We start from the raw sequence: 24,027 nt of genomic DNA on the forward strand, positions 1-24,027 counted from the left end.
TTTCGGCTCAGATCATGATTCATGGTTCGTGAGATCGATCACCATGTTGGGTTCCCTGCTGACAGCTCAGAGCCTGCTTGGGATTCTCTCTTTCTCTGCCCCTCGCCCCCACTCTCAAAACTAAATAAACTTTAAAAAAAAGAGAATCAACATGAGGAAATGACGGCCTTTAAAAAAATTTTTTTATGTTTATTTTTTTTTATTTTTGAGAGAGAATGAGCATGAGTGGGGGAGGAGCAGAGAGAGGGAGACACAGAATCTGAAGCAGGCTCCAGGCTCTGAGCGGTCAGCACAGAGCCTGATGTGGGGCTCAAACTCACGGACCGTGAGATCATGCCCTGAGCTGAAGTCGATGCTTAACAGACTGAGCCACCCAGGTGCCCCTGGGCTTTTCAAAAAATGGTGCAGGGTCAGTTGGATATCTGTGTAGAAAAAAATTAAATGAGACCCCTACTTCATACTACATACATAATTCCAGATAGATTTGACATCTTAATATGAAAGAAAGAGAACACAGCTTTGAGAAGACAATACAGAATATCTTCATGACTTTAAGCAAATATTTATTAACAGGACACAAAATGCACTAAGCACAAAGAAAATCCTGAGAAACTGGATTACGTTATAACTAAGAATGTACTTTCATCAAAAGACTATGTTAAGGATGGGAGAAGATTTTGCAAAATAGATAACCCAAGGACTCAGATGCCACATACATACTACAAATCAACAAAAAAATAGACAACCCAGCAGATGAGCAGGCCAGAGATTTGAACACGCACTTCACAAGTGATCCAAAGAACCAGTAAACTAATGAAAAAGTGTTCAACCTCTTTAGCCATTAGGGAAATACAAATTTAAAAATACTACCATAGTGTACCAGAATGACTAAAAGCAAACAAAAAGAAATGGCTGACAACACCTAATTTGGGGAAAGAGGTGGAGAAGTGGAAGTCGCGCTACTGGAGGAGCATACACTGGTACAGCTACTTTGCAAAAACTATTTGGAGCGTTGGCTTGTGACCCTGCGGTTCCGCTCATGAAAACACATTCCCCAGTATAATGCGTATGTGCAACAGGAAGACCTGTGTAACGATGTCCCTGAGAGCGCTATTCACAACTGCCAAGAACTGGAAACTGAAAGGTCATCAGCAGTGAATAAATGAGGGTATATCCCATACAACATTGGGGGTGAACATACTGGAACCGCATACTATCACACAGAAGAATTTCAGAAACTTAATGGTGAATGAAGAAGCCACACAGAAGAGTTTATACTGTATTATTCCATCTACGTAAAGTTCAAAAATAGGCAAAGCTGATCTGTAATTGCCTCTAGGGAGAAGGTCTGGAGAGGAAGGAGGAATCAGTGATTAAGAGGGGGCACACAGGGACGCCTGAGCAGCTCAGTCGGTTAAAGTGTCCGGCTCTTGATTTCAGCTCAGGTCACGATCTCACAGTTTGCGGGATGGAGCCCCACATCGGGCTCTGCGCTGACAGCGTAGAGCCTTCTTGGGAGTCTCTCTCTGCCCCTCCCCTTCTTGTGCTCGGTCTCTCTCTTTCAAACAAACATGAAAAAATTTTTAAAAAGAGGGGGCACCAAAGTGGGCCTTAGGGACCGGTGATACTCTATTTCTTGACTTGGGTGGTAGTTATAGCAGCATTCTCTGTCAGCATTCATTCAGCTCTATTCTTTGTATAGTGTAATTTTCATGGCTATGTTATTCTTCCATAAAAACAGAGAAAAAATGGGGTACTTGGCTGGCTCAGTCAGAAGAACATGTGACTCTTGGTCTTGGTCATGAGTTCAAAAAGAGAGAACAAAAGGGGCACCTGGGTGGCTCAGTCGGTTAAGCGTCTGACTTCAGCTCAGGTCATGTTCTCACGGTTCGCGATTCGAGCCCCGCGCTGGGCTCTGTGCTGACAGCTCAGAGCCTGGAGCCTGCTTCGGATTCTGTGTCTCCCTCTCTGGCCCTCCCCCGCTCACACTCTGTCTCACTCTCCCAAAAATAAACATTAAAATATTTCTTTAAAAGAGAGAAAAAAAAACATTGTTTTCAACTACTCAGAGCCTCTGTATCTTTGGGGGACTGAGCAGGCGTGTGATCTTTACCCACTCCCTCGCTCTGGAGTTGCCTGATGTGTGTGTGGCAGCACCATTAGGTACCCGTTTCTACACTAGAGGTCAGCCCGACCCCCCAGCCCTCATTGCCTCTCAAAATTTCTTGAGTTTTTTCCCTCAGCCCCACCCAAACACCCACCCGAGTGGCTTAGTTGTCTCCCTCTGCCCTTTCTTTTGCTCACCATATCCCACATTTACCATCCTTCCAAGCAGCCAAAGGGGTGTTTTCTCTCAAAGAGTTTCCTCGCTGAGGAACTCTCTGGCTAATCATATTTCCCTCTGTGGTTCTAATTTTGTGTTGTGAAAGCACCATCGGGGTATCTGCTGAGTGGGTCCTGGAGGTCTGCACCCTCTCACAGCATCTGTCTGCTGCCAGAGGCCAGTATGTAACTTTGTCACCTGGGGCTCTTGCATCCCTTACAAACACGTGCCAGGGCCTCTTGGACAATCATACAGAAACCGGCAGGGCTTTCTGATCCTCATGCCATGGGGCCCTACTTTGCTCATCATAGGTGCCAGCACGGGGACAGATGGCACAGCACAGCCCTGCCCTTCCAGTGTCTGTGTGTGCGCAAAACAGGGAACAGAGCAAGGCATGGGGGCTGTCACAGGACCTGTGCTTTTCACTCAATTACACTATCTCAGGAGGAGAATCATGGTTCTCTCAGCACTCCAGTGAGGAAGAAGTCATGGCTGGAAGTCAGTGTCACTGACTCTGGATGTGAAGGGAAAGGCAGAATGGCTCTGGGATGAAGAGCGACCAGGCTGTGCCACACAGCTTTACTGGGAGGCATTTTGTCAGCCTCTCTTCAGGTCCAGCAGGGGAGCCTATGCGTTTAACCCGAGTCAGCAGTTAAGGAAGGACATCTCATCAGCCATGAGTGCTTAGTTCCCTCATCAGTTCTCATCAGTGCTTAGTTCCCTGTCAAATATTCCTGCCTCAGCTTCCTGAGGACCTGTTTTCAGGGGACCCCACTCCTAGCCCTGACCTCTCTGTGCTTCTTGCTGGATTAGACAGTCCTGTTGAGAAAATAACAGAACTGCCTTCTGCCTTCAGCCCCCCAATGAAAAAGGAAAAGTTATGACTGGAAGTCACAGTATCGGGAACTCTGGACACGTGGAAGGGTCTTATGAGGATCGTCCTGGGTCAAAAACCAAAGGGAACTGATGAAAACCACTTCTGACTGATGTCTGTCTGTGGGTTCCTGACTCTCCTCCCCCCATTTATGGCGAGAACCTTTGTTAACTTGAGAGCCCACAAGGAAAATGAAGTTTTTGCCAAACGGTCCCTAATTCTCCTCAAACAGTAGTGCCAACTAAACCCCACAGCTGTTAAGATACTCTCCTTGCCCTACAGTAATGGCCAAATCTCTGCTGAGGCTGCAAAATGAGGGGCTCTTGTTGGACCCACTGACAAATGAGAAAGGGAACAGAGCTGGACAGGCAGGGAGGGAGGCTGAGGCTGGGGTGGGGCCTGCTTCATTTGAGAGCAGCTATGAAGGAGAGGCTTTCAACAGGGTAGAGAGTCAGCATTCAAAGCAAAGAAAGATGTAAGTGAAGTCTGGGAGGGCAGTCGCCTACAAACGGACCACGGGGCACTCGGCTTGGCCCAGAAGCAGGAACTCAGGGAGAGAAGCTGGAACAGGGCTCAAGGAACTTTGATGGACAGACCTATCAGGGACCACCCCCTCCTTACACTGGAGAGATCAGGGCAAGCAAGTGACAAGGTCCTGAGGCCCCAGCGTCCCTGCCCATCCTCTCCCACAACAACCCAGGATCATACAGGGGAGCCTGTTTCTGGATGCCTGTGATTTATTTCCGAAGGTGAGCTGCAGCACACGGGAAAATACACATGGCTTTTCAGTCTACATTTTTACAGAGAAAATATTCTGTTATTGGCTTTCTGAGTGCCATCACCCTATTCTGTGAGGCTCCAGAATAGCTGGCCTGTCTCTAAGATTCTGCTTTAAAGCAGGAGCTTGGCCAAGACCCCTGGGGGTGGGAGCAAGGGAAAGCGACCCCCACGGGGAGCGGGGAGCACAGGAGAAGCACTCACTGCAAAGCTAAGGCAAAGAACAGCTGGCGGAAGGTGGCTCCCCTCACCCCAAAGACATGGCTTGCTGAGGCCCAGGACCCAGACAAGGCAGGACAGGGATGGCGGCTCTAGCCCAGCCCGGAGCAGCAGCAGGACTCTGAGTGTGTGTTTGTGCTGGGGGGGGGGGGAGGGGGCATGCTGAAGAGGCAGCCTACCGGGAGATGGAGGGGCTTTAGCTCACACAGGCCCTCTGCCCCAGCATAGCTCCCAGAGCGTGGTCCCCAATCCCACACTTGGCCCCTGGCACTGGCTCTACTTCAGGTGGGGGCCCTGCTCAGGTCCCTTCCACCACCACCTCCCCCACACCGTCTGTGCAAAACATGCTTAGGGCCAAGCCTCCGCGTCCCCTGCACCCTGACCGGGGCTGCAGGGAAGGGAGGGGAGGAAGGCGCTAGCTGGGGTCCTCGCCCAGCACCGGGAATTCCTTGCACATCTCTCGGACAATCATGCGGTCCATCTGGCCCTGGGGCGAGGCTTCCTCTTCAGTCAGGATGCGGCGCAGTGTGGCCTGCAGGTCGGGCAGCCGGTGGCGGTGCTGCAGGTAGGGTGTGGTGCGGATGACGGCGTGCATCAGGGAGAGGTACTCTACGCGAAGCTGTGGGAGGAGCAGGTGAGCTCAGGGACCCTGGGAGGCACTGCCACTGCCACCAGACAGGAACAGGCTGCCACGTGGACCCCAGGGCTGCGGACCGCCTCACGGCACCGAAGATCAGGGCTGCATCCCCAGCGCCCACAATGTGCCTGCCACATGAACTGGCCTTCAACAGTTGCTGAGTAAGTGAATGAATGGACCATTCCAGACACAGGCGTCCCAGAACGTGGCCAGCCCCCAGGAGTCCTGGCTCAGAGAGGCGGCAAGGGAAAACCGCCAGCTCCATCTTCCCAAAACTGAAGGCTTTCTCATGTTCTTTCTCTGACTAAAGCGCACAGCCGTCCATCTAAATGCACAGGCCAGTAACACAGCTGTCTTTTCTGTGACACTGCTCTCTCCCCTCTGTCGGCACAACCTCGTACCCAACCCACTCCTAGGACCTGGCCACCGTCCTACCTTCCACACGGGCCCAGAGTCCAGCTCTAACACGCCCTCTAGTCTGACACCCCAGCTGCTCCTTTTCCCCACAGACCCCCAATCCACTGACACGATCCCAATGCTTTTCCTCTGTCTGCCCCCCTCACCATCCCTTATTTCCCTCTTTCCCTATGGTTAGAGGACTCAATCCCTTCTCTAGGCAGCACCACCCTGTAACCCCCCAGCCTGGTCAGACCACAGCACCTGCAAATCACTGCCCAGTGTCTAAGCCCTAGACGGCCACAGAGCCGTGTGCAGGCCTCAGCTTCCTTCCCTACCACAAGCCTCAGACGGACACGCAGCACTGCCTTGGCTCCTGCCACTTTTCTCCGCTATGTTCACACGCCCTTAAGGACCACGGCCCACCTCTTCTAGGCTTTCCAGACCCCAAAGTGCCTGGACAGCTGGCCTTGTGCTTCATGGAGAAAACAAGCAATCTTTCAGAAAGCCCTTGTCTTCCCCTCGCAGCACCGACATCTCACCTGTCTCTGCCAGAATAAGCTGCCTTGGCTCCCTTTAGGGTGAGGGGTGTCCCTCCACAGCCCTGGGCCCTCCGCCACTGCCTGATCTACTTGACTTCTGTGGTGGCCCACTCTCCCGTCAGCCATTTCTTGATGCTTGCTGGATTATTCCCTCTGGCCCAGACACCTGCACCAGCATCTCCTACCTCTAGAACACTTCCTGATGACTCCACATCTCCCTCAGGCGGACCCCCTCTTTTCTGCTCCCTTCACAGAAGAACTACAGGGGTTGTCTCCATTTACGGCTTCCAATTTCCCCCTCACTCCCCTCCAACTTCAAATTCTCTCTTAAACGTTCCATTCTTTTTCCCTCCACTCCACGGACGCTGCTTGTCAGTCACTTGGGGACTCTGTGGGGGCAATTCCAGTGGCCAATTAGCAGCCTCCGTCTTACTCAGGCTCTTAACTGTGGAGACGGCTCATTTCCCTCCTCCTCCGAACCTTGCTTTGGGCTCCTGCTCTCTCCAGGGTTTCCTCCTGGGCTCCTCCCTACTTGTCCTCACTGTGCCCTGGGCCGAGGCCCGAGCTGCCCTCTGACCCCTCCTCCTCACACTCTAGGTGGTGGCCCTGAAACAGGCTTCCCGTCACACTGGTGCACAGGCAACTCTCCAGTGTGTCTCTCCAGTGTCCCAACTCGGCTCCACTGCCCCTGAATGTGCTCTGTACCTGGCTGTCTAACAGGTATCTTCTCAAACCTGACACGTCAAAATGCAACTCCATTTCCACCCCCCCAAGAGTGTTTCCCCACCTCAGTAATCACACTTCATCCACTTGATTGCTCAACACAAGTCCAGTGGTAAGCCCTGGGACCCACTTCCCATACCCACAAATCTGACCTCTTCCCAGGAGGCCACGGCTGGGCTGCCCTGACAGCTGCGGCTGCTTCCTCACAGACCTCTGCCTCCCCCGGACTCATACAGTCCACACTCCGTTCGGGGTGTCCATCAGGTCACTTCTCCTCTTCTGAGATCAGAAGCTCCTGCTGCAGCCTCTGAGGCCTTGTGTAAATGCCACCTCCTCCCGTCTGACCCCGCTGCCCTCCCCACCCCAGCTCTGTCCAGAAAGTCTGGCCCAGATCAGCTCACCGGGGCTCCTCTGGGTCTGGGCACACCTGCCATGGCTTACTGAGTGGCCTCCACACTGGCCTGGCTCCAGCTGTGCCCCGTCCCCAGTCTCCGTCAGTGTCCTGTCTCCAGTCCATTTTGTTTCGGTTTCTACACACCTCCCATCCCCACTGCAGCCACCTCTAGGTACCTTGTCTCCGGGCGACAGGTCCGCGATGTGGCGCACGGTGATGTCAATGAGTGCCATCATGTCTGTGTGGTAGAAGATGGCAGCCGTGGCGGGGCTGGCGAACACGTCCTGCAGGAACTTGAGGATGGAGTGTGGCGGCTGCGGCTCATGTTTGAAGATGCGCACGGGGTCATCTAGGAAGCAGGGGGAAGAGAAGAGGGGTCAGGGCTGTCACCGTGGGAGGGCCAGAGCCACTGCAGGGAGTTATTGGGGATCATGGAGTCCCAGGACAGCGAAGCAGCACCACACAGATTCCTGCACCCTCACCTCCTCTGTTCAGGAGCAAGAGAAGCTTCTCGGAGAAGATCTTGACGTTGGAGTGTTTGCTCAGGGCGGTCATGATGACGTTCTGGTCAGGGGCTGAGGAAGGACATGGGTGTCAGTAGATCAGCGCACAGGTACCCAGCCAGTCGGCCACCTCCCGCTGGGCCCCATTCCCACCTGGCAGGTGCAAGTTGAGAGCCAGAAGCAGGTTCATGCAGAGATCGGGCAGCTGTTCTGTGGTGTCCAGGGGCAGCCCATCCTCGACGATGCTCAGCAGGAACTGGGCAAAGGGTGTGCCCAGGTGCTCTGGGAGAGGGGTGCACGGAGTCAGCCCTCCCCGTCTGTGCACACCACCCAGCCCCCTGGGTCTCCGTCAGCTCTGGGGACACCCGATCCCTGTCAGGTACGTGCAGTGGGGCTCCCAGCGGTCAGCTGGTCGGTGACCTGCTCACTTACCATAGTGCGCATATGGCACTGCCTCCCCCATGGAGAAGACCATGGCCAGGATGAGGGCGGAGTAACAGAGTTTCTGGTGATCTGGGGGGCAAGGCAGGCGGTGAGAGCCCCTACAGATGGTGGGAACCCCCCACACGGCAGGAAGCTCCCCCTCGCCTCACCCTGCGTGTCTGTCTGCATGTCCCGTGCCAGCTCCACAGGCAGCACAGACGACACGAGTGTGGAGATGATGGCTGCATCCAGGCTGCACATGGCGCCAAAGCACTTGAGGAGCAGCAGCCGCAGGGAGACCCGGTGCTCCTGGCAGGAGACCCTGTGCACTCAGTGCCCGGAACCCCCACCTCTACCCGGGTGCCTCCACGCCCCCGCCCCTCTGTCTTGCACACACCATTTGGTAGTAGGCCACCAAGGCCAGGACAGACTCGAACTCATTTCTCTTGCACATTTTCTTGCAAACTTCGGGGTCTGCATCCGTCTGTGGAGAGGAGGAAGCATGACACAATCAGTCAGTTGTGAGCCATGTGGCCACACATAAGCGAGCTGAGTACACGCAGGGGAGGCTCCTGAGCACTGGAGGGGACAGTGCAGGGTCGGGGGGAGACACCCGTGGGCCCCCACCCCGCACCAGAATATGCAGCAGCTCCTCCAGGTAGCAGCGGATGACCCCTTCATCCTCGTACAGGGCCCAGCTGCGCTGCTGGGCATCGTCCTTGCGCCGAGCCAGGTCTGCAAAGATCACCTCCAGCCGCTGCTGGTCATGGCAGACTTGCCCTGAGGGCAGGGCAGTGCTCAGGTCCTGGGGGGGGAGAGAGGAATGGCTCAGCACATTCCTTGTCCCTCACCTTCTCCAGGAAGCCCCCAAGGTTTAGAAGTCAACCCAGACCCTGAGAATGTCACAGGCGTGAGTTCCAGGCCGACAACAGGAAAGGGTTCCCAGCCTCATCTCTCAGGGCTGCTCCTAGTCAGTGTCCTCCCAGAACCTGTGAGGAGACCAGCCCCTGGTTCTCTTCCTTCCTCCCCTCTGCCCCACCTCGAGCTCCCACTAAGGACCCTGCTCCTGTGGCCCACACCTCAACACCAAAGCTCCCAAGGGCACCAGCCCAGTTCTACACCCCCTCTGCAAGCAAGTCCACTGCCCCCAGTCTTGATAACCTGCTGGGCCCAGATTCTGCCTGAGACACATCTGTGGGTGCCTTCCAACAACCTGCCGCTCATCCCAGCCCTGTAGAAACATCTTCCTCGAGGAAGGCCACCGACTGTATCACTGCCTGAGTGTGACTGAGATGCTACCCTCCGAATCCACATGAAGTGGCACCAGGCCTTGTCATCTCCCCACCTCCCCCGTCTCCCCCAAATGCTTCCAGCCTGGCAGCACCCACCGTACTCAACACAGACAAGTCCACTGACCTGCTGCTCCCTCCACCCCACACCAGAGCTGCTAGGTCATGGGGCCCTAAGGAGGGACCTTGGGCCCATCTAGTCCCCATATGGAGATGGCTCGTCGCCCTCCAATCCTGCTTCCTGACCAGTGCCCCAACCCTGGCAAAAGATCCCACCCACCCTACAATGCCCACGCACCTGACTCACACCTGAGTCAGTACTGAGGCCTCTGTCACAGCTCTCAAAGCACCCACTCCTTTCCACTGCCAAGGCCAGCGAGGTACTACCTTCTCTCATGCTCTATGTCCACTCCTGCCCTGCAGCCAGAGATGACTCTTGCCCACCTGCATCTGGTCTCATCTATCACCTGCCCCGGGTCTCACCTCTCCCACACCACCTATTCCCTCACTCCCTGTGTTACAGCCATGCTGGCCTTGTTCCACCTCCTCCTGCGAGCCAAGCTCGGTCCTGCCTCATGGCCTTGGTCCAGGCTGAGCCTCTGCCTGGAATGCTCTTCCTCCCTTTCTCCTCCAAGGATCAGCTCAAATGTCCCCAGCACCCAGCACAATGAAGGCCAGGCTAGAGCTCAATAAACACCTGTCGAGTCAAGGCTGGACACAAGCATGAGAGTGGGAATGGGGCAGGGGAGGCAGGGCGGCCCGAGGATGGGGAGGCCCCTGGCCCTGCCGCCCACCCTCACCTTGCCCTCTACCAGCGAGAGGAGGACCTGCTCCATGATAGGCGAGCTGGCCGGCACAGAGGCCTGGATGTGACCCACCACGACGCCAATGGCCACACGGCATAGCTCGTGGCTCAGGCCGGTGTTTCTCCGCACGAGCTCCATCAGCTCTGCCCCGATGGTCTTGGGCACAGCAGTCTCGGCCACCACCTTCTCCTCTGTGGTCCCCAGGTTCAGCGCACCCAGGGCCTCCAGCTCATCAGGGGCTGAGGTTGTATCAACTGCCACCTCCTCTGTAGGGGGTTCAGGGGCTGGCACCTTGGAGGGAGGGGGCTGAGCTTGGGACACAGTGGTGTGAGTGCCTCGGCGGGGCACAGGTGGGGGCGTGGGTGAGCAGCTGGGGCCCAGCTCAGACGAGCTAGAGCCGGTACAGAGCGTGTCAAGGGAGGTGCTGCTGACTGAGGAGCCGCTGGACACAGAACTGCCCCCGGAGGGCGTGGTGTTGCGGCCGCCTGTGGGCAGAGAGCGGATGCTGTGCTGGGACAGCCCCCTGGGTCCCCTACCCCTCCAGGCCCTGAGCCCCGCCCTCCCGACACAGGGCCTGGTTTCTCTGCTAGACCCACCCCTCCAAGCCCAGAGCCCCCAACTTCCTGACACAGGCAAAGCAATCATTCCACCACAGGGTGCTTCCCCAATTGCCCCAATCCCGCCTCTCACCACTGCCTGAGGCCATCAGGGCCTCCCGGTCTCGGCGCTTCACAGGTGGAGGTGGCGTGGCGGGTGCTGCTCGGCGAGGCTGTGGTGGGATCTGAGAGGACAGAAGCGGGATCTGGGAGGACACGCTGCCATCTGGGGTACCGGCCTGGCTTAGGCCCTGAGCTCTTGGCACGGGCGGGCTACGGCTCTGCATCACTGACCCAACTGGACCCTTGGAACCTCTGGACCAAGCCTAAGCTCCACCCACCTCCCTCCGCCAGGATGTCCTCCCCACATACCTGGTAGAGGCCTCCGTCCGCCCCGAGATACTCGGAACTAGGGAGGCTGTGCTGCCGCTCAAACCCAGCTCGACACGTCCCATTGGGCTGCCTGGCAGCAGCAGCGTCCAGATGGTGGTCACTGGTGGATGGGGTCATAGCTGCAGGGCTGGAGGCTGAGGGGCCTCTGCGGGACAGAGTCTCTTTCCGGTGGTGGATCAGCTTCCTGATGGAGGGACAGGGAGCTTACTGGGCGAGTTACCTTAAACTCCCAAAGTCCTTACATGCTCCCCATGGGTCCTGGGCCCCCCAAAGCTCGGGCTCCTGCCCCCTCCCTCATGCCCCACCCTACTCTGCATTACCCCAGCTCTGCCTTACACACAACCCCAGTATCCACTGAAGGAACCCCACCCAACTGTGCTCATTAGGATAATGGGGTGGAGGCGGTGCCCTCTTCCCCTCACCCACACTCACTGAAGGACTCCACGCTGCTCCAGGCTGTACTTGCCACCATCCCTCATGGCTGCATTGTGCACAGCCTCAATGGCCCGGTCAATGGCTTGGAGGACATCTTGCTCCAGGCCCTGGGGGGGAGGGCAAGGATGGGCAGTTAGACCTGGGGGCCAAGTGAGGGTACTGAGCCCAGACCCAGCCCGGGATGCAACCGGGGCAGACAGAGGACCATTATAGCTAAAGGCTGGAATGGTAGACATGAACACAGAAGTTGAACCAGAATATCAAATAAGGTTCTCAAACGGTGTTACTCAGGGAGCTGGGGTATGGGGTGGCCTCATGCCGCTGCTTTACATCCTGGGGCCCCACTCAGGCCCCACAGTGAGGCTCTCAGCTGGCTCTGAAAATCACGGGTCCAGGGCAAAAACAGCCCAGGGCCCCCCAGCTTGAGGCCAGCAGTACACACCTAGTCTCTCCCCAGGTTTGGCTCAGAGCCCAGGCTGAAATGCCAAGCAGGGAGCCTCTAGTGTCTGGAACCCTTAACAAATCACTCTGGATCTTGTTGATCCTTCGCAAAACCAAGGTCACACTCCAGAATAGCCCTGTCCTCATAGAGCCTTCTGCAGGCCCTGGGATGGGCCTGAGGGACCAGCTGGGGATGGGCCAAAGGGATCTCCTCTCTCCACCCCTGCTTCTAGCCCTCATCCCCCTCAGCTGTTCCAAAGAATCTTCCAGACCTGCCCTGGGAAGCGGCAGTTCTGTTTGTGGCAAAGGACGGACATGGGAGAGGGGCCTGGCCCCTGTCCCAGATTCCGTGCTGCAGACCAAGCAACTCAGGGGTCCAATCTACCCAGCCTGCCTGGCATGGTGTGAAGAGTAAGGGGTGGCAGCTGTGGGACCAGCCACTTTCACCCCTTCCCTGTCCACGATGGTCCATCAGGCTGCATGGAAGTCTCAGAACTGAGGTGACGTCACTCCAGAGAGGGTCTAAGGAGCTTCCCTGAGGGGGACAGACAGACGGATGCAGAGGTCAGCAAAGCCCTCCAGGTACCATGGGGTGTGCCAGAATGCAGAGAGACAGCAGACAGAAAGGGGAACAGAAAAAGAAATACATACACATAGAAAATAAGGAAGAGATAGAAAGAGAGAGAGGGAGGGAGGGAGAGCGAGACAGGCAGAGGGAGACAACGCAGAAAGAAATTGAAAGCTGGAGACAGAGAAAGGGAGAGTCATAATGACAGACAGCGTTAGGGAGACTGAGGCAGAGGGAGGTATGCAGAAAGAAACTATGAGAGAAACCGTGGCCTCTCTGCCGTCCCCAAACACCAAGCCCCACTGGCCCTGGAGAGGAGCCTCACAGGCTCTTCGGAAAGAGGCCTCCAACAAGCCCCCAGCCCCAGAGAGGCTGGGTCTGACACATTCACGATAGAGCTGGCAGCCTCTGTGTCCAGGGCCCCACTCATACCCCAGGCACTCCTAGATGGAAACAAGCTGAGGGTCCAGGGCCCATCCCCTCTGGCAAGACCAGATGACATCTCCAAATTTATCCTGTTATTTCTGTCCTGAACCAGGCTGGGACAGGATGTTTCCAAAAGGATAAGGACTAGGATGGGGCGGGGGTGTCTGGCACAGGCCAGGCCTGGAGGCTCCAGGCCCTCCTTTCCCCTGAGGTCAGAATAGACCAGCTAGAGACACTGCACCCCAGCCCCCACAGCAGGACTATTCTTGGGGAAACAGGAACTGGAGACGCAGCCTCCACTGGAAGGAAATAGGGTCATAGTCAGACCAGGGGAAGCCATGAAGAGATCTCACTTCCTTACAATGGGAGCAGCCCCCACCCCAGGCTGGGGACACAGAGGGATGGAGCTTTTCACTTTCAGAGAAAATTAGTCTGTTAAGTCAGGGCCTGAACGTGGCTTGTAATGGAGGGGTGGGGGTGGGGAGAGTAGTGCTAGTGAGTGTCAGCAAGGGCTGAGATCTTTGGTTCCAAGAGGGTTGGGGTCAGTCTGAAGAAGAGCTTAGGGGTGGCTGAGTACAGGAGGGTGAAAGACACTCAGGTCCCACCCTTAGTGGGTCATCTAGGAGATACGAGTATCATCTAGGCTCCAGGGCCTCAGTGGGGAAGTGAGGATGGAGGGCAGTGGGGAAACAGGTGGTGTCCAGGTGGCCTGGGGTCTTAGTGGTGGAGGCAGTGGCTCCAGTTGGGGGTCTGAGGGTAGGATCCAGGGGATCCAGTGAAAGGGCCAATTACGAATCTGGGATCTCAGGGATCTGAGGAACTGGTCAGAATTCAGTGGTACTGGATTCTCAGAACTGAGTCTTGAATTCTACTTAGATGGGGGTTCAGATAATGAGTCTCAATGAGTCTGGGATCCAAGGAGTCTCAGTCCCAGAGTTAGGCTTGCAGGTCCGGAGTCCTCAGAGTTGGCTGTCAAGGGCTTGGCCTTTTCTGGGAGTGCGGGCTCCTGGGGTCCCAGTTCTCGTGGGTCTGGGGTCTCAGGGTCAGGTGCTCAAACTCCCTATCTGCGGGAAGTTTTGGCGGGCCTGGGGCTCCGGGGTCGGTCCCGAGAGCCTGCGATGGGGCCCAGTCTAAGGACCGGTGAGGCCGGGCTGGGGAGGGGTACACTCACCTGCAGGCGGCGCAGGTAGGCGGGCGGCACGTAGCCCGTCTCGCCACTGCGCGCCCGCGCCGCCAGCCACCAGTGCGCGCTGCTGCGCTCCAGCACCAGGAAGGTCTCGCCCGCGGCGAACGCCAGCGCGTTGGGCTCCGCCGAGCGGAACGCGTAGAGCGCGCGATACATGGGGCCGGGCCGGGCCGCGCCGGGGCAGTGGAGGTGGCGGGGGCTGCGGAACCAGGACGGCAGGCCCGGAGAACCGCGATCGCCCCGCCCCGCCCCGTGACACACGACGCGTGCGCGCGCCCGCCCGCCCGCCAGCCGCAGCCCCGCCTCCGGAGGGGGGCAGCCCCCGCGCGGATCGCGGCGCCCCCTGGCGGCTCCAAGCGGCGCGACGCGGTGCTGCTCGAGTCCGTCTCCAGTCGGCCTCCAGTCCGGTCCCGGTACCTCCGATTCCGAGACCACACACCCCTACCCCCGACCACTGGCTCCGCACCCTCCCGGGCGCCCCACCCCAGAGTCTCCGTCCTGGCCCTCCACTCAAACCGGGTGTGCGGCCGTCCTTCCTCCTTTGGCAGAGCCTGTGTCCTACGCTCTAGTCGCATGCGTCCCTGCCATCCCGGGGGAGTGGGTCCTGACCTACTAACAGTAGGGACGGCGACTCCGCGAGCGTAGTCCCATTGTTGGATCTCGCTGATTCGACACTTGGAGGTGCCTGTGGGGGGGTCCGTCTCCTTGGTGTCCCAGGCCTCATGACCCCTCTCTGAGGAGTCCCTACTCCAGCCACACCGAAACCAGGTCGGCCATTCCCCAGCCCCAATTTCTCACGTCCTGGATGCCCCCCCCCGCCCCCCCCCCCCCCCCCACTCCTTTCAATAGCTTCTCTCTACCCCTCTAATGTGGGTCTTTCCATAGGGTTTCCTCTGCCTGGGACCTAATTCCCTCCCTCACAGCATAAGGTCATTACTCTCCCAGTCGCTGTCATATTGCTCTATTGTCTTTATAGGACTTACAACTCCAAACCATCTTATGTCTGATGCGCCCTTCTGAGCAGATAGAAGAGCTGGTAAGGGTGGGGAGGGGGGTGCTAGGTAGCCTTAAGAGCTGGTTTGACCCTGCACACCTCCAATTAGCCTGGACTGGTCCTTGATGTCCTGAGGGAGGGAGGGACCCAGGGGAGAGGCCCTAAGGGTCCTGGGGGCCTCCCATTCCTGTCCAGCCACATTTCCCACCAGAAGCCTGGGCCCAGGGTGTAGCGGGTATGGGCACAGCGAGGCCAGTACATGCAGTTGGCATTGGGGGACATAGTACACAGAGGCACAGTGGGCCTCAGAAAGGAGTGTGGGGCTGATAGAACTGGACATCAAGACCCTACCTTCTTGGCACTGGGTCTGCCCTTCTCCCTGGTGTCTGGTTCTGCAGTTCAAGACCTCCTGCCACACCTCCCAGTAACCCTCCTAGCACAGAAGTAGCTCTCTTCGGGGCCGCCCTGGCTACAGCTGCTTAGGAGAGGAGATTGGCATAGTTGTGGGTTGCAGTGGTGACAAGAGGTTTGGTTAAGAGGACCCCCCTGCCTGGAACACCCTTTCTCACTGACCCCCACCCCCTCATCCTGCTGGGACCTTTTACCATGGAGTCCACCATCGCCAAAAGACCAGAGCCTGGCAGCTACCTGAGGCCTTGGTTTGGCTCCAGGACATCTGACATCACAATGACCAGCCAATTAGCTGCTGCCAGTGGTCCAGGAGATGGATCCAAGGTCTGGCACACCTGCTGCCCAACTTTGGCTTAAGGTGCATGGAAGACAGGAAAAGACCTGTATCAAGGGTCACGTAGTTCTTAGGGGATGCTGGGACACTAGGCCAGCACAGACCCAAAAGGAACCTAAGGTTATATGTGTGGAGGTCCTCTTTGGGTGACCTCAGGGTCCGTGAGGTGGGGGCAGTGGCAAGGAGAATATTCCTGGGCTAGGGTAGAGGACACAGCACGTGTCAGGATTCTGAGGGCTGGGATGGGGTCTGGCTGTCTGCCCCTAGTTAAGAACGACAGCAGCACTGTGTACAATTAACAAAAAGATTTGTATTAGAACATTTACACTCAGGGAAGAAAGAGGTATCTGCATCATCAAATGTGGAATGTTGAAGAAATAGTTAAAATAAATAAAAGACTCCGAACGCGATTGGGGCTGGCTCAGGCTGGGACTCACAGAGGCCTCTGCACATCAGCTCCAGGCTGCAGGGGCCAACGCCTGGCCATACTGGCCTCCTCCCCGACGCAGCACAGCTGTGCCTGGGACACAGAGAGTCTCTCAGGTGCTGGTGCAGCCAGCAAACTCACTCCCCACTTTCCTCGCTTATCTCTGTGACAATGTCTATGAGGCTCTGGAGCCCGAAGATATAGCCAGCATCCTGGCCCTCATGTACCACGCTGTCCTCGCCATACAGCCTGCAGGTGGTGTGTGCAAAGTCGATCATGCGCACGTCCACTGAGCTGGTGCCGATGGGCTTGAAGGCATAGGCACCTGCAGACTCGTCAGCTGACTCCTCAGACAGGTCCTCCAAGTCCTCAGCATCTGAGTCCAGGGCCACCTCAGGCCATTCTTTGCCATCATAGATGACCAATAGGGAGCTTGAGTAGAAGCGGTAGGACTCCTGTCGCTCCAAAATGGCTTTGAGCTCAGCCAGCTTCTTAAGCACAGGGCCCAGGAGTTCACGGCGCAAATACCGACCATTGTGGAAAAATTGGAAAAGTGCCTCCTTGAAGCCCTGCACTGACAGCTTTCGTCCGTGGTACTTGTTCATGAACATAAGCTGCCCACTCCCTGCCTGGTACACCTGTGGGAAGAGACCAGCAGGTTAGGTGCTGACAGCTGTCTCAGAGCCTGGACCCTGGGGAACAGCAGCAATAGGACACCCCTGGATCAGATCCTTTAACCTGTTAAGTACACCAGTCATACAAGGCAATACCCTTTCTGATCTACCACCACTCAGGACGCAGCCCTCTGACCTGGTTCTGTCCTCAGACCCCTGCTTAGCATATCAGTTGGTGGAGAGGGCCTAACCATCTTGCCTTCATTCCCACTCCTGTCCAGAGACTCTGGACTCAGTCAACCAGCTCAGCCCCAGACAGTTCACCAGGCATGCATGCTTTTTTTTTCTAACCAGAAAGCAACAGACTCACTCAGCCATGCTGAAATCTTGAGAAAACAGCAGGACTATGCCCACGGTGCAGAGTAGAAGCTACTGGATGCCCTAGCCAGCCTGTGGTATGCACCAGCACTCCCCTCACCTGCATGCCACACACACGGACACCGATGACCGCAGATGTGCTCTGCTGGCACTTGCGGATCTGGTTGGCTGCCTTCTCCTCTGAAGCATCATCACCATGCTGGCGGGTACCCATCTTGAGGTCCAGGACACAAGGCACCTCATAGCGGGAAGTCAGATTTTCCAGTAAGATGAATTCTGAGTGGTTAAGGACAATCCTCCCTCTAAAGAAAAGGTGCTGCTGCATGGGGGCTTTGCCACTCCAGGGCACAATGCCTGCACACAGTGCCTCAGAAAAGCCCAGGTCCACAGAAGGCCCCATCAGTCCTGCTATCCCCCATGTAGGGAGCCCAAGGCTGACTAGAGGGCTAAAATCGAAGAACTGAATTCTTGTCAGGGAACAGGCATGAGGACCGCCTGCATCCGCACTCAACATAGGCCTGGGCGACACACATATGGCACTGCCACAACTCAACAAGGTATGGGAACAGGGTTTCACACTGTCCTAAGTTTCAAACAGAACATCAAATAAATAAATCCCGTAACCTTCTATGTGAACTGGAAATATCTGCATAAACTCATGAAAAATTTTCTCTTTAAAATAAATGCGGGGGCGCCTGGGTGGCTCAGTCAGTTGAGCATCTGACTTGGGTTCAGGTCACGATTGCACAGCTTGTGAGTTCGAGCCCTGCATCAGGCTCTGTGCTGACAGCTCAGAGCCTGGAGCCTGCTTCGGATTCTGTGTCTCCCTCTCTCTCTGCCAACCCACTTGCGTTCTGTCTCTCTCTCTCTCAAGGGTGAATAAACATTAAAAAAACCTTTTTTTAAATAAAATAAAAGGGTATTTCCCAGCTGTGTGGCACTGAAAAGGTCTAGAAACAATGACCAGATAGTTGTGTGAGCACCCTTAGTGTCCAGACCAGTTTTCCTAGGGCAGGGATTGGTGAACTATGGCTACTTGTACAGCCTATGAACTAGAAATCGTTCTTAAAATTTTAAGTTGTCAAAAAATATACATAATACTTCATGACACATGGAAAATTAAATGATATGCAAATCTTGGTGATCATAAACAGTTTCATTGGGGTATAGTCATGCTCATTCATTTACATGATTATCTATGACTACTTTCAAGCTACAGTGGCAGAGGTGTGGCAGAGGGTACAGCCTGTGAAGCCAGAAACATTTACTACCTGGCCCTCTACTGAGCAGGTTTGTAACTCCTGCCTCAGAGGAATGACTGAACTTACATCTAGAGTAGGAAATATACATGACCCTGGGCCATCTTTTCATACCAGAAAGTAAGAGAGTCGTCACAGACTACTATGATTGTGTCAGAAGGACTCGAGAGCCTATTTTAAAGTACTAAAAAAAAATTTTTTTTAAATGTTTATTTATTTTTGAGAGACAGAGAGAGACAGAGCATGAGTAGGGGAGGGGCAGAGAGAGAGGGAGACACAGAATCCAAAGCAGGCTCCAGGCTCTGAGCTGTCAGCACAGAGCCTGACGCGGGGGTTGAACTCTCCAGCCATGAGATCATGACCTGAGCCGAAGTTGGACGCTTAACCAACTGAGCCACCCAGGTGCTTCTCAAGAGCCTATTTTAAAAGGCAAAACAAAACATGGAAGAATCTGTGCATCAGTAAAGATAAAACTGCAACGGACTAAAACCACATCAAATATGTCTAAATTCATAGGTTCATAATAAGGCCGAAAAACCCACTGGCATTTTGAATGGATGTTAAAAAACCCACCCATTATTCCAAATAGTCAGTAAATAATGTACCTTTCCTATATAAACTATACCTCAGTATAAGCATATAATTGATGAGAATAAGTTTATCTTTACAGATTCCAGCTAAGAAGGAATGACAAAATTAGAAAAGTGCCTAATGAAAAAATGGATCTAAGGCAATGGCAACACAGGCAAGACAGACAAATACTGCACTTCCTGATGGCCACTACCATTTCCAAGGGATCCTAGCTCCCACCTACCCCAAAACTGAACCTAAATCTGACCAAGCCTCTAGATCAAATTATCAAAACCTAATGGAAACAAAGAGAAAAGAGTAACATGTAAAAGACCACAGGGATGTAATCAGTAAAATTCAGATGGTGGGAAAGTTTAGAAGACCTAGTTTCTTTGACAAGAAATTTCCAAGATGAAAAAATAAAAAGGGTATTTAAAAAGACTTAAACATTTCAACCAAAAATGTGTGGACTTCACTTGGCTCTCCATTCAAACCAACCGTCAGTAAAAACATATTTATGAGACAATTAGGAAAATGTGGACACAAACTAGATACTTGACAATAAGGCACTACTGTCCAGTTTTAAGGAGCTCACATCTTAAAAATACCCTTGTCTTGGGGCGCCTGGGTGGCTCAGTCAGTTAAGCGTCCAACTCCTGATCTCGGCTCAGGTCATCATCTCATAGTTCTTGAGTTTGAGCTCGCATCGGACTCTGAGCTGACAGTGTAGAGCCTGCTTGGGATCCTCTGTCTCCCTCTCTCTGCCCCTTCCCCACTCGTTCTCGTTTTCTAACTTAATTAAAAGAAAACTCCTATCTCTTAAAGATGGATGATGAGATGTGTATGGATGCAATGACACAGGAGACACTTCAGAAAGAGCTCGGTTGGGGGCACCTGGGTGGCTAGTCAGTTGAGTATTTGACTCTTAGTTTCAGCTCAGGTCATGATCTCATGGTTCATGGGTTCAAAACCCACAATGGGCTCCATGCTTACAGCATGGGGGCCTGCTTAGGATTTTCTCTCCCTCCCTTCCCTCCCTCTGGAAGAAAGAGGGGAGGGGAGAGGACAGGAGAGGAGAGGAAGAAAGGGAAAGGGAGAAAGGAAAAGGGAAAGGGAGAAAGGGAGAAAGGGAGAAAGGGAGAAAGGGAGAAAGGGGGAAAGGGGGAAAGGGGGAAAGGGAAAAAGGGAAAGGGAGAAAGAAACAGCTCGGTTGGGGGATGCTGGGTATAAGAGACAGTCACGGCCCAAGACTGACATAAGTAGGTTAATCACCAAAACTGGGTGACTGGTACTTATAAGTTCAAAGTATTATTCTATGTTTAATATGTGTAAAATTTTCCCTAGTAAAAAGTTAAAAAATAAAATAAAACATACTCAATTCTGAGGAACTACCCCCTCAAGATTAAAAAAAGAAAGAAGGGGCACCTGTGTTTCAGCTCAGGTCATGATCTCACGGTTCCTGGAATAGAGTCCTGTGCTAACAGCACAGAGCCTGCTTGGGAACTCTCTTTGCCCCTTCCCTGCTCATGCATGCGCATACACTCACTCTCAAAATAAATAAACTTTAAAAACTAAATAAATTAAAAAGAAATCACTGAGTAAAAAAAAAAAAAAAAAGCGGGGGGGGGGGGGGGAGAAAGCCCCATGCTTTATTCATGTGCCAGTCTGGTGAACCAGGATTGAAAGGTAAGCACCCACCTGCCACCCCCATTCTTGGCAGGAAGCACTATCTGGGGTCTTCTCTGTAGGAGTCTGAAAACACAAACCAGCCCCTTGCACTCTAGGCTAAAGCCTCCCTGATGCAGGTTGGTCCCTCCATGAGGTGGCCCTCAACCGCCTCCCCACCACCTGTATTCCCAGACCAGCCCTTGTTCCTGAGGGAGTGGTATTTGCCTATGGTTACCACAAAGCGTGCCCTGGCACAACCATGACTAGAAAATAAACCCAACCTCTCTGAGCTCCTAGGATCTCACCTACCCTCCCCTATCCCCAAGGCAAAGATACCCTGTGAGCAAAGGATACTGTATTGGTTCCGATGTTTTGCATTCTCCTTCATTCTCTGTAACTGTTGCTGGTGACACTTCATGCTCCAGGGGTTATAGTGTTTAAGCTGGGAACTGACATTCCCCTTTTTCTCTACGCTGTAGTACAAGACTTCAGATTTCTTTAGCCACTCAAATTCTTCTTCTAACTTATGGCTGTAAAGAGACAAGGAGCCAATAAATCACAACATCTTATCAGAATTCAGGGCCAAAGAGGCATGAAGAAACTTTTGGAGTGATGGGAAGTTTGAGATCTTGATGTGGTGGTGGTTTTAGCGTACACATTGAACACTTCAAATGGATACATTTTATTCTAAGTGGATTATACCTCAAGAAAGTTGACTTTGAAAAAATTAAAGGGCCAGATCACTGTTTTTTCTATTGCAAGAGAACCTAAGATGCAAGAACAGCCTCTGCCTCCACCACTGCACACCCCCCCACCCCCAAGCAGCCTTCACTGCCCTTTTTTTCTAGGCAGTACTGTCCCCTGGCTTCTGCTACATCCAAGTTCCCGGATTCCAAATGCTGGAGACTGGGAAAAGCTGAACTGAAATCCCATGGGAATAAGCCAACCTACTTAGCCACGTTATAAACACTTCTCAATTTTTATATATTATTTATATTTTTACCAGTTCTGCCAAGAACCGGCTCTTGGAAGGCTCTGTGTCAGTGGATCCTACATTCCGGGGATGCCCAACTGACCATTTTGTCTCCCACCATCAATGAGCAACTTGAGGTGATGGGACAGTTCCTATCTTGGCCACTGCGACATCCCCAGGATGTAGCACAGGGCCTGGCACAGGGCAGCTGCAGGAGCAGTGAGTGACTAAAACTCTTTTACAGCTGCCACTGTAGCTGTTTACCCAAAATGGCATGACCTAACCCAGAATCATTACAAAGAAGCTGCCATGTGGGAACTGGCCACTGAGTGACAAGGCACCATCGTCTGAGTCTCTAGCTCCAGACGACTGGACTATAACTAAGATCCCATGACACCTCCCCTCCCATAGAGTCCAGGGTTCCCCTCTCAGTTTATACCCACCTTTTCATCTTCTCCTCTTTCCGGTGCTGTCTCACCCAGTCCTTGGGGCTCTTTTCTGTCTCTAGGACGTGATGTTTTTTGTTTGTCCACCTCAGAAGCTTACTTTTTGGTTCACAGTCTGAATTGTCTACACTGTCCACAATTCCGTGGTCCCCTTTTAATGGATATGCTATTAAACACAAGTTCCTGTCTTCATCTTCTTCAAAGCGAACTGATACCACACCTGGAAGGGGGGTGAGGAGCAGAAAGAATTTTTAATTCCAAAGATGATGTGTTATAAATAACATGATTGTAACATTTGGTTTTTTCTTACCCTGTTCCTTAGTCTCTATGTTGCCAGAGGCCCCAAACTCATCTGCAAACCTAACAAATATCAAAACAGCTAGAAAAGATGACACCATACAAGACAAGCGATTAGGGAGCAAACATGGCCGAGAGTCTTCCTCTCTGATGCACTCAACAAGGCAAGAGCCAAAGAATTACAAGACACATTTTTCCATTATTGAAAATGTTTATTAAATTTTATGTAATTCTTCTAATCCTAAAAGAGATGTAAAAACATTTGCTCTTTATATCTTATGGGAATTTTTGATGCCCTAAACAGAAACTCCGGCGGCCTGAGACTTGCTTTAAAGCGGAGCCTGAACACTGGGAACAAAGGTTTGCCCTGAAGGGTAAGAAGGGTCCAAGGGTAAGGGAAGACTGGGCAAGCAAAACAAAATAATAAAGGAGCAAACAAAACAAACCACACAGCACAACAGACACCCTAGCAGAGGCTTCTTGCAGCACCCCCACACGGGTGGGCACCCCAAGCCTTTTGTCCTCAAACATATTACTTTATTGGTCTTTGCAGTCACAAAAGAACAAAATGAACACAAGGCAAATAAGGTTGGGCCGGGAGCACAGACGCATGGTGGCCTTGAAAGCAGCTCTCCCCCTTGAGTCTCTAGAACCTGCCATGTGTAATTAGACAGTCTTTGAGGAAGGGGCTGTCAGGTGGGAGCGTTTCAGCAGGTGCCGACGAGCGCCTTACAACCGACTGGCTGAACACCTTTCCTCCCAGGCCTCTCTGGCCTGGGATCACTCAATTTGCTCAGTCCTTGCTGCCCGCCCGCTTGCTCGCTTGCTGCAGGGGAATGCGTGCTCAGAGAGAGATGACACTTCTGAGGTGGTCCCTGTCTTTGGGCGCAGAGAAGCAGAGGAGCCTGGGTAGGGAATTCAGGGGACCACACTTCCCTGTGGCCACGGGGAAACAACCAGGGGGAAAAGGGGGACAAGGGTGGCCAGCTAACAAGGGGCCTTTGGCTTTGTCCTGGAAAAAACAACAGAGAAGGGCCAAGTGAGGGCCTTCAACTCCCCCACCCCCAACCACAACACACATGCATATTCACAGAGTACAGAGAGAGGCGCCCAGTACATTCTGTCTTCAAAGAGCATGTTTCAACAGTCCCAAAAGAACCTAAGTTGTTCAAGAGTCTTTTGTACAACCAGGCAATGTAAATTTAATTTCCTTAATGGGTTCTTTGATTTACAAAATATCCCCCATTCCCAGGAAAGTCCACACCATGATGATGGCTAATGCTGTCCCCCCAAAAATGCATTATAAAAAGAAAGAGAGAGTCACCATATGTGAATCAAAGAGTTGCCATAACATTGCAATTTAAGGGACATTCCGTAATAGCAAAGGGTTTCAGCTAATCAGCACAGGCCTCCCACTCCTGCATTCCATCTGACTCAACCCTGCTCCCAGCCTACCTAATCACCAGGGCTTCTGGTTTCCTGGAGGACAAAAAGCAGGCGGCAAGGATTCTGGGAAAAATCCTCCCAAAGTCTTCCCCCGCTGTCTCCCATGGGCGGGGGTGGGGGGACTCCTATGGGGTACTGTGATCAAGAGATACCTGAACATAAAACACAACTACACTTCCACCAAAAATAAACTCAAAACAAATCCACAAAACAAAACAGAATTAAGCAATCTTACCAGGGCTTGCAAACTGAGGGTGTG

General features: G+C 53.5%; 2 protein-coding genes and 1 long non-coding RNA gene across 6 annotated transcripts in view; 1 reads left to right on the forward strand and 2 right to left on the reverse strand.

Moving 5' to 3' along the window:
* Positions 1–3,912: 3,912 nt before the first annotated feature.
* On the reverse strand, positions 3,913–15,473 carry NCKIPSD (NCK interacting protein with SH3 domain). 2 transcript variants are annotated; one of them, XM_019416749.2, is made up of 14 exons: positions 15,297–15,473; positions 14,561–14,695; positions 11,328–11,437; positions 10,875–11,079; positions 10,597–10,687; positions 9,901–10,391; positions 8,446–8,616; positions 8,209–8,295; positions 7,982–8,120; positions 7,821–7,901; positions 7,542–7,670; positions 7,368–7,460; positions 7,062–7,234; positions 3,913–4,812 (listed from the first exon to the last, which is right to left on the reverse strand). In XM_019416749.2, the coding sequence occupies exons 3-14, from the start codon at positions 11,372–11,374 to the stop codon at positions 4,609–4,611; spliced, it is 1,911 nt and encodes a 636-aa protein (XP_019272294.1). In that variant the 5' UTR covers positions 11,375–11,437; positions 14,561–14,695; positions 15,297–15,473; the 3' UTR covers positions 3,913–4,608. The 2 variants fall into 2 exon arrangements, with proteins under 2 accessions (XP_019272294.1, XP_019272293.1); XM_019416748.2 differs by lacking the exons at positions 14,561–14,695; positions 15,297–15,473 and adding an exon at positions 13,937–14,208.
* On the forward strand, positions 14,851–17,737 carry LOC128775470 (uncharacterized). The gene is made up of 2 exons (XR_008420149.1): positions 14,851–14,987; positions 17,086–17,737. It is a non-coding gene; the product is annotated as an uncharacterized LOC128775470 (long non-coding RNA).
* IP6K2 (inositol hexakisphosphate kinase 2) overlaps positions 15,981–24,027 on the reverse strand; it is a 30,457-nt gene continuing 22,410 nt past the window's right edge. For all 3 annotated transcript variants that reach the window (XM_019416751.2, XM_019416752.2, XM_019416753.2), the window contains 4 exons: positions 22,023–22,245; positions 20,961–21,136; positions 17,210–17,385; positions 15,981–16,755 (listed from right to left, as the gene is read on the reverse strand). In XM_019416751.2, the coding sequence (XP_019272296.1) occupies positions 16,255–16,755; positions 17,210–17,385; positions 20,961–21,136; positions 22,023–22,245 (1,076 nt within the window). In that variant the 3' untranslated portion in view covers positions 15,981–16,254. The remainder of the gene's footprint in view (positions 16,756–17,209; positions 17,386–20,960; positions 21,137–22,022; positions 22,246–24,027) is intronic.

Source organism: Panthera pardus, unplaced genomic scaffold (genome assembly GCF_024362965.1).
Source record: "Panthera pardus isolate Hobbes unplaced genomic scaffold, ASM2436296v1 HiC_scaffold_8, whole genome shotgun sequence".
Taxonomy (NCBI): domain Eukaryota; kingdom Metazoa; phylum Chordata; class Mammalia; order Carnivora; family Felidae; genus Panthera; species Panthera pardus.

What these genes read in the sequence shown, in the direction of transcription:
- NCKIPSD (XM_019416748.2), bottom strand. Translation starts at nt 14,107, where the DNA reads ATGTATCGCGCGCTCTACGCGTTCCGCTCGGCGGAGCCCAACGCGCTG. An exon ending in CCTACCTGCGCCGCCTGCAG is followed by an intron (nt 11,438 to 13,936) that starts GTGAGTGTACCC and finishes CCTCCCCCCCAG; the next exon opens with GGCCTGGAGCAAGATGTCCT. An exon ending in TCTCAACTTGCACCTGCCAG is followed by an intron (nt 7,461 to 7,541) that starts GTGGGAATGGGG and finishes GTCCTTCCTCAG; the next exon opens with CCCCTGACCAGAACGTCATC.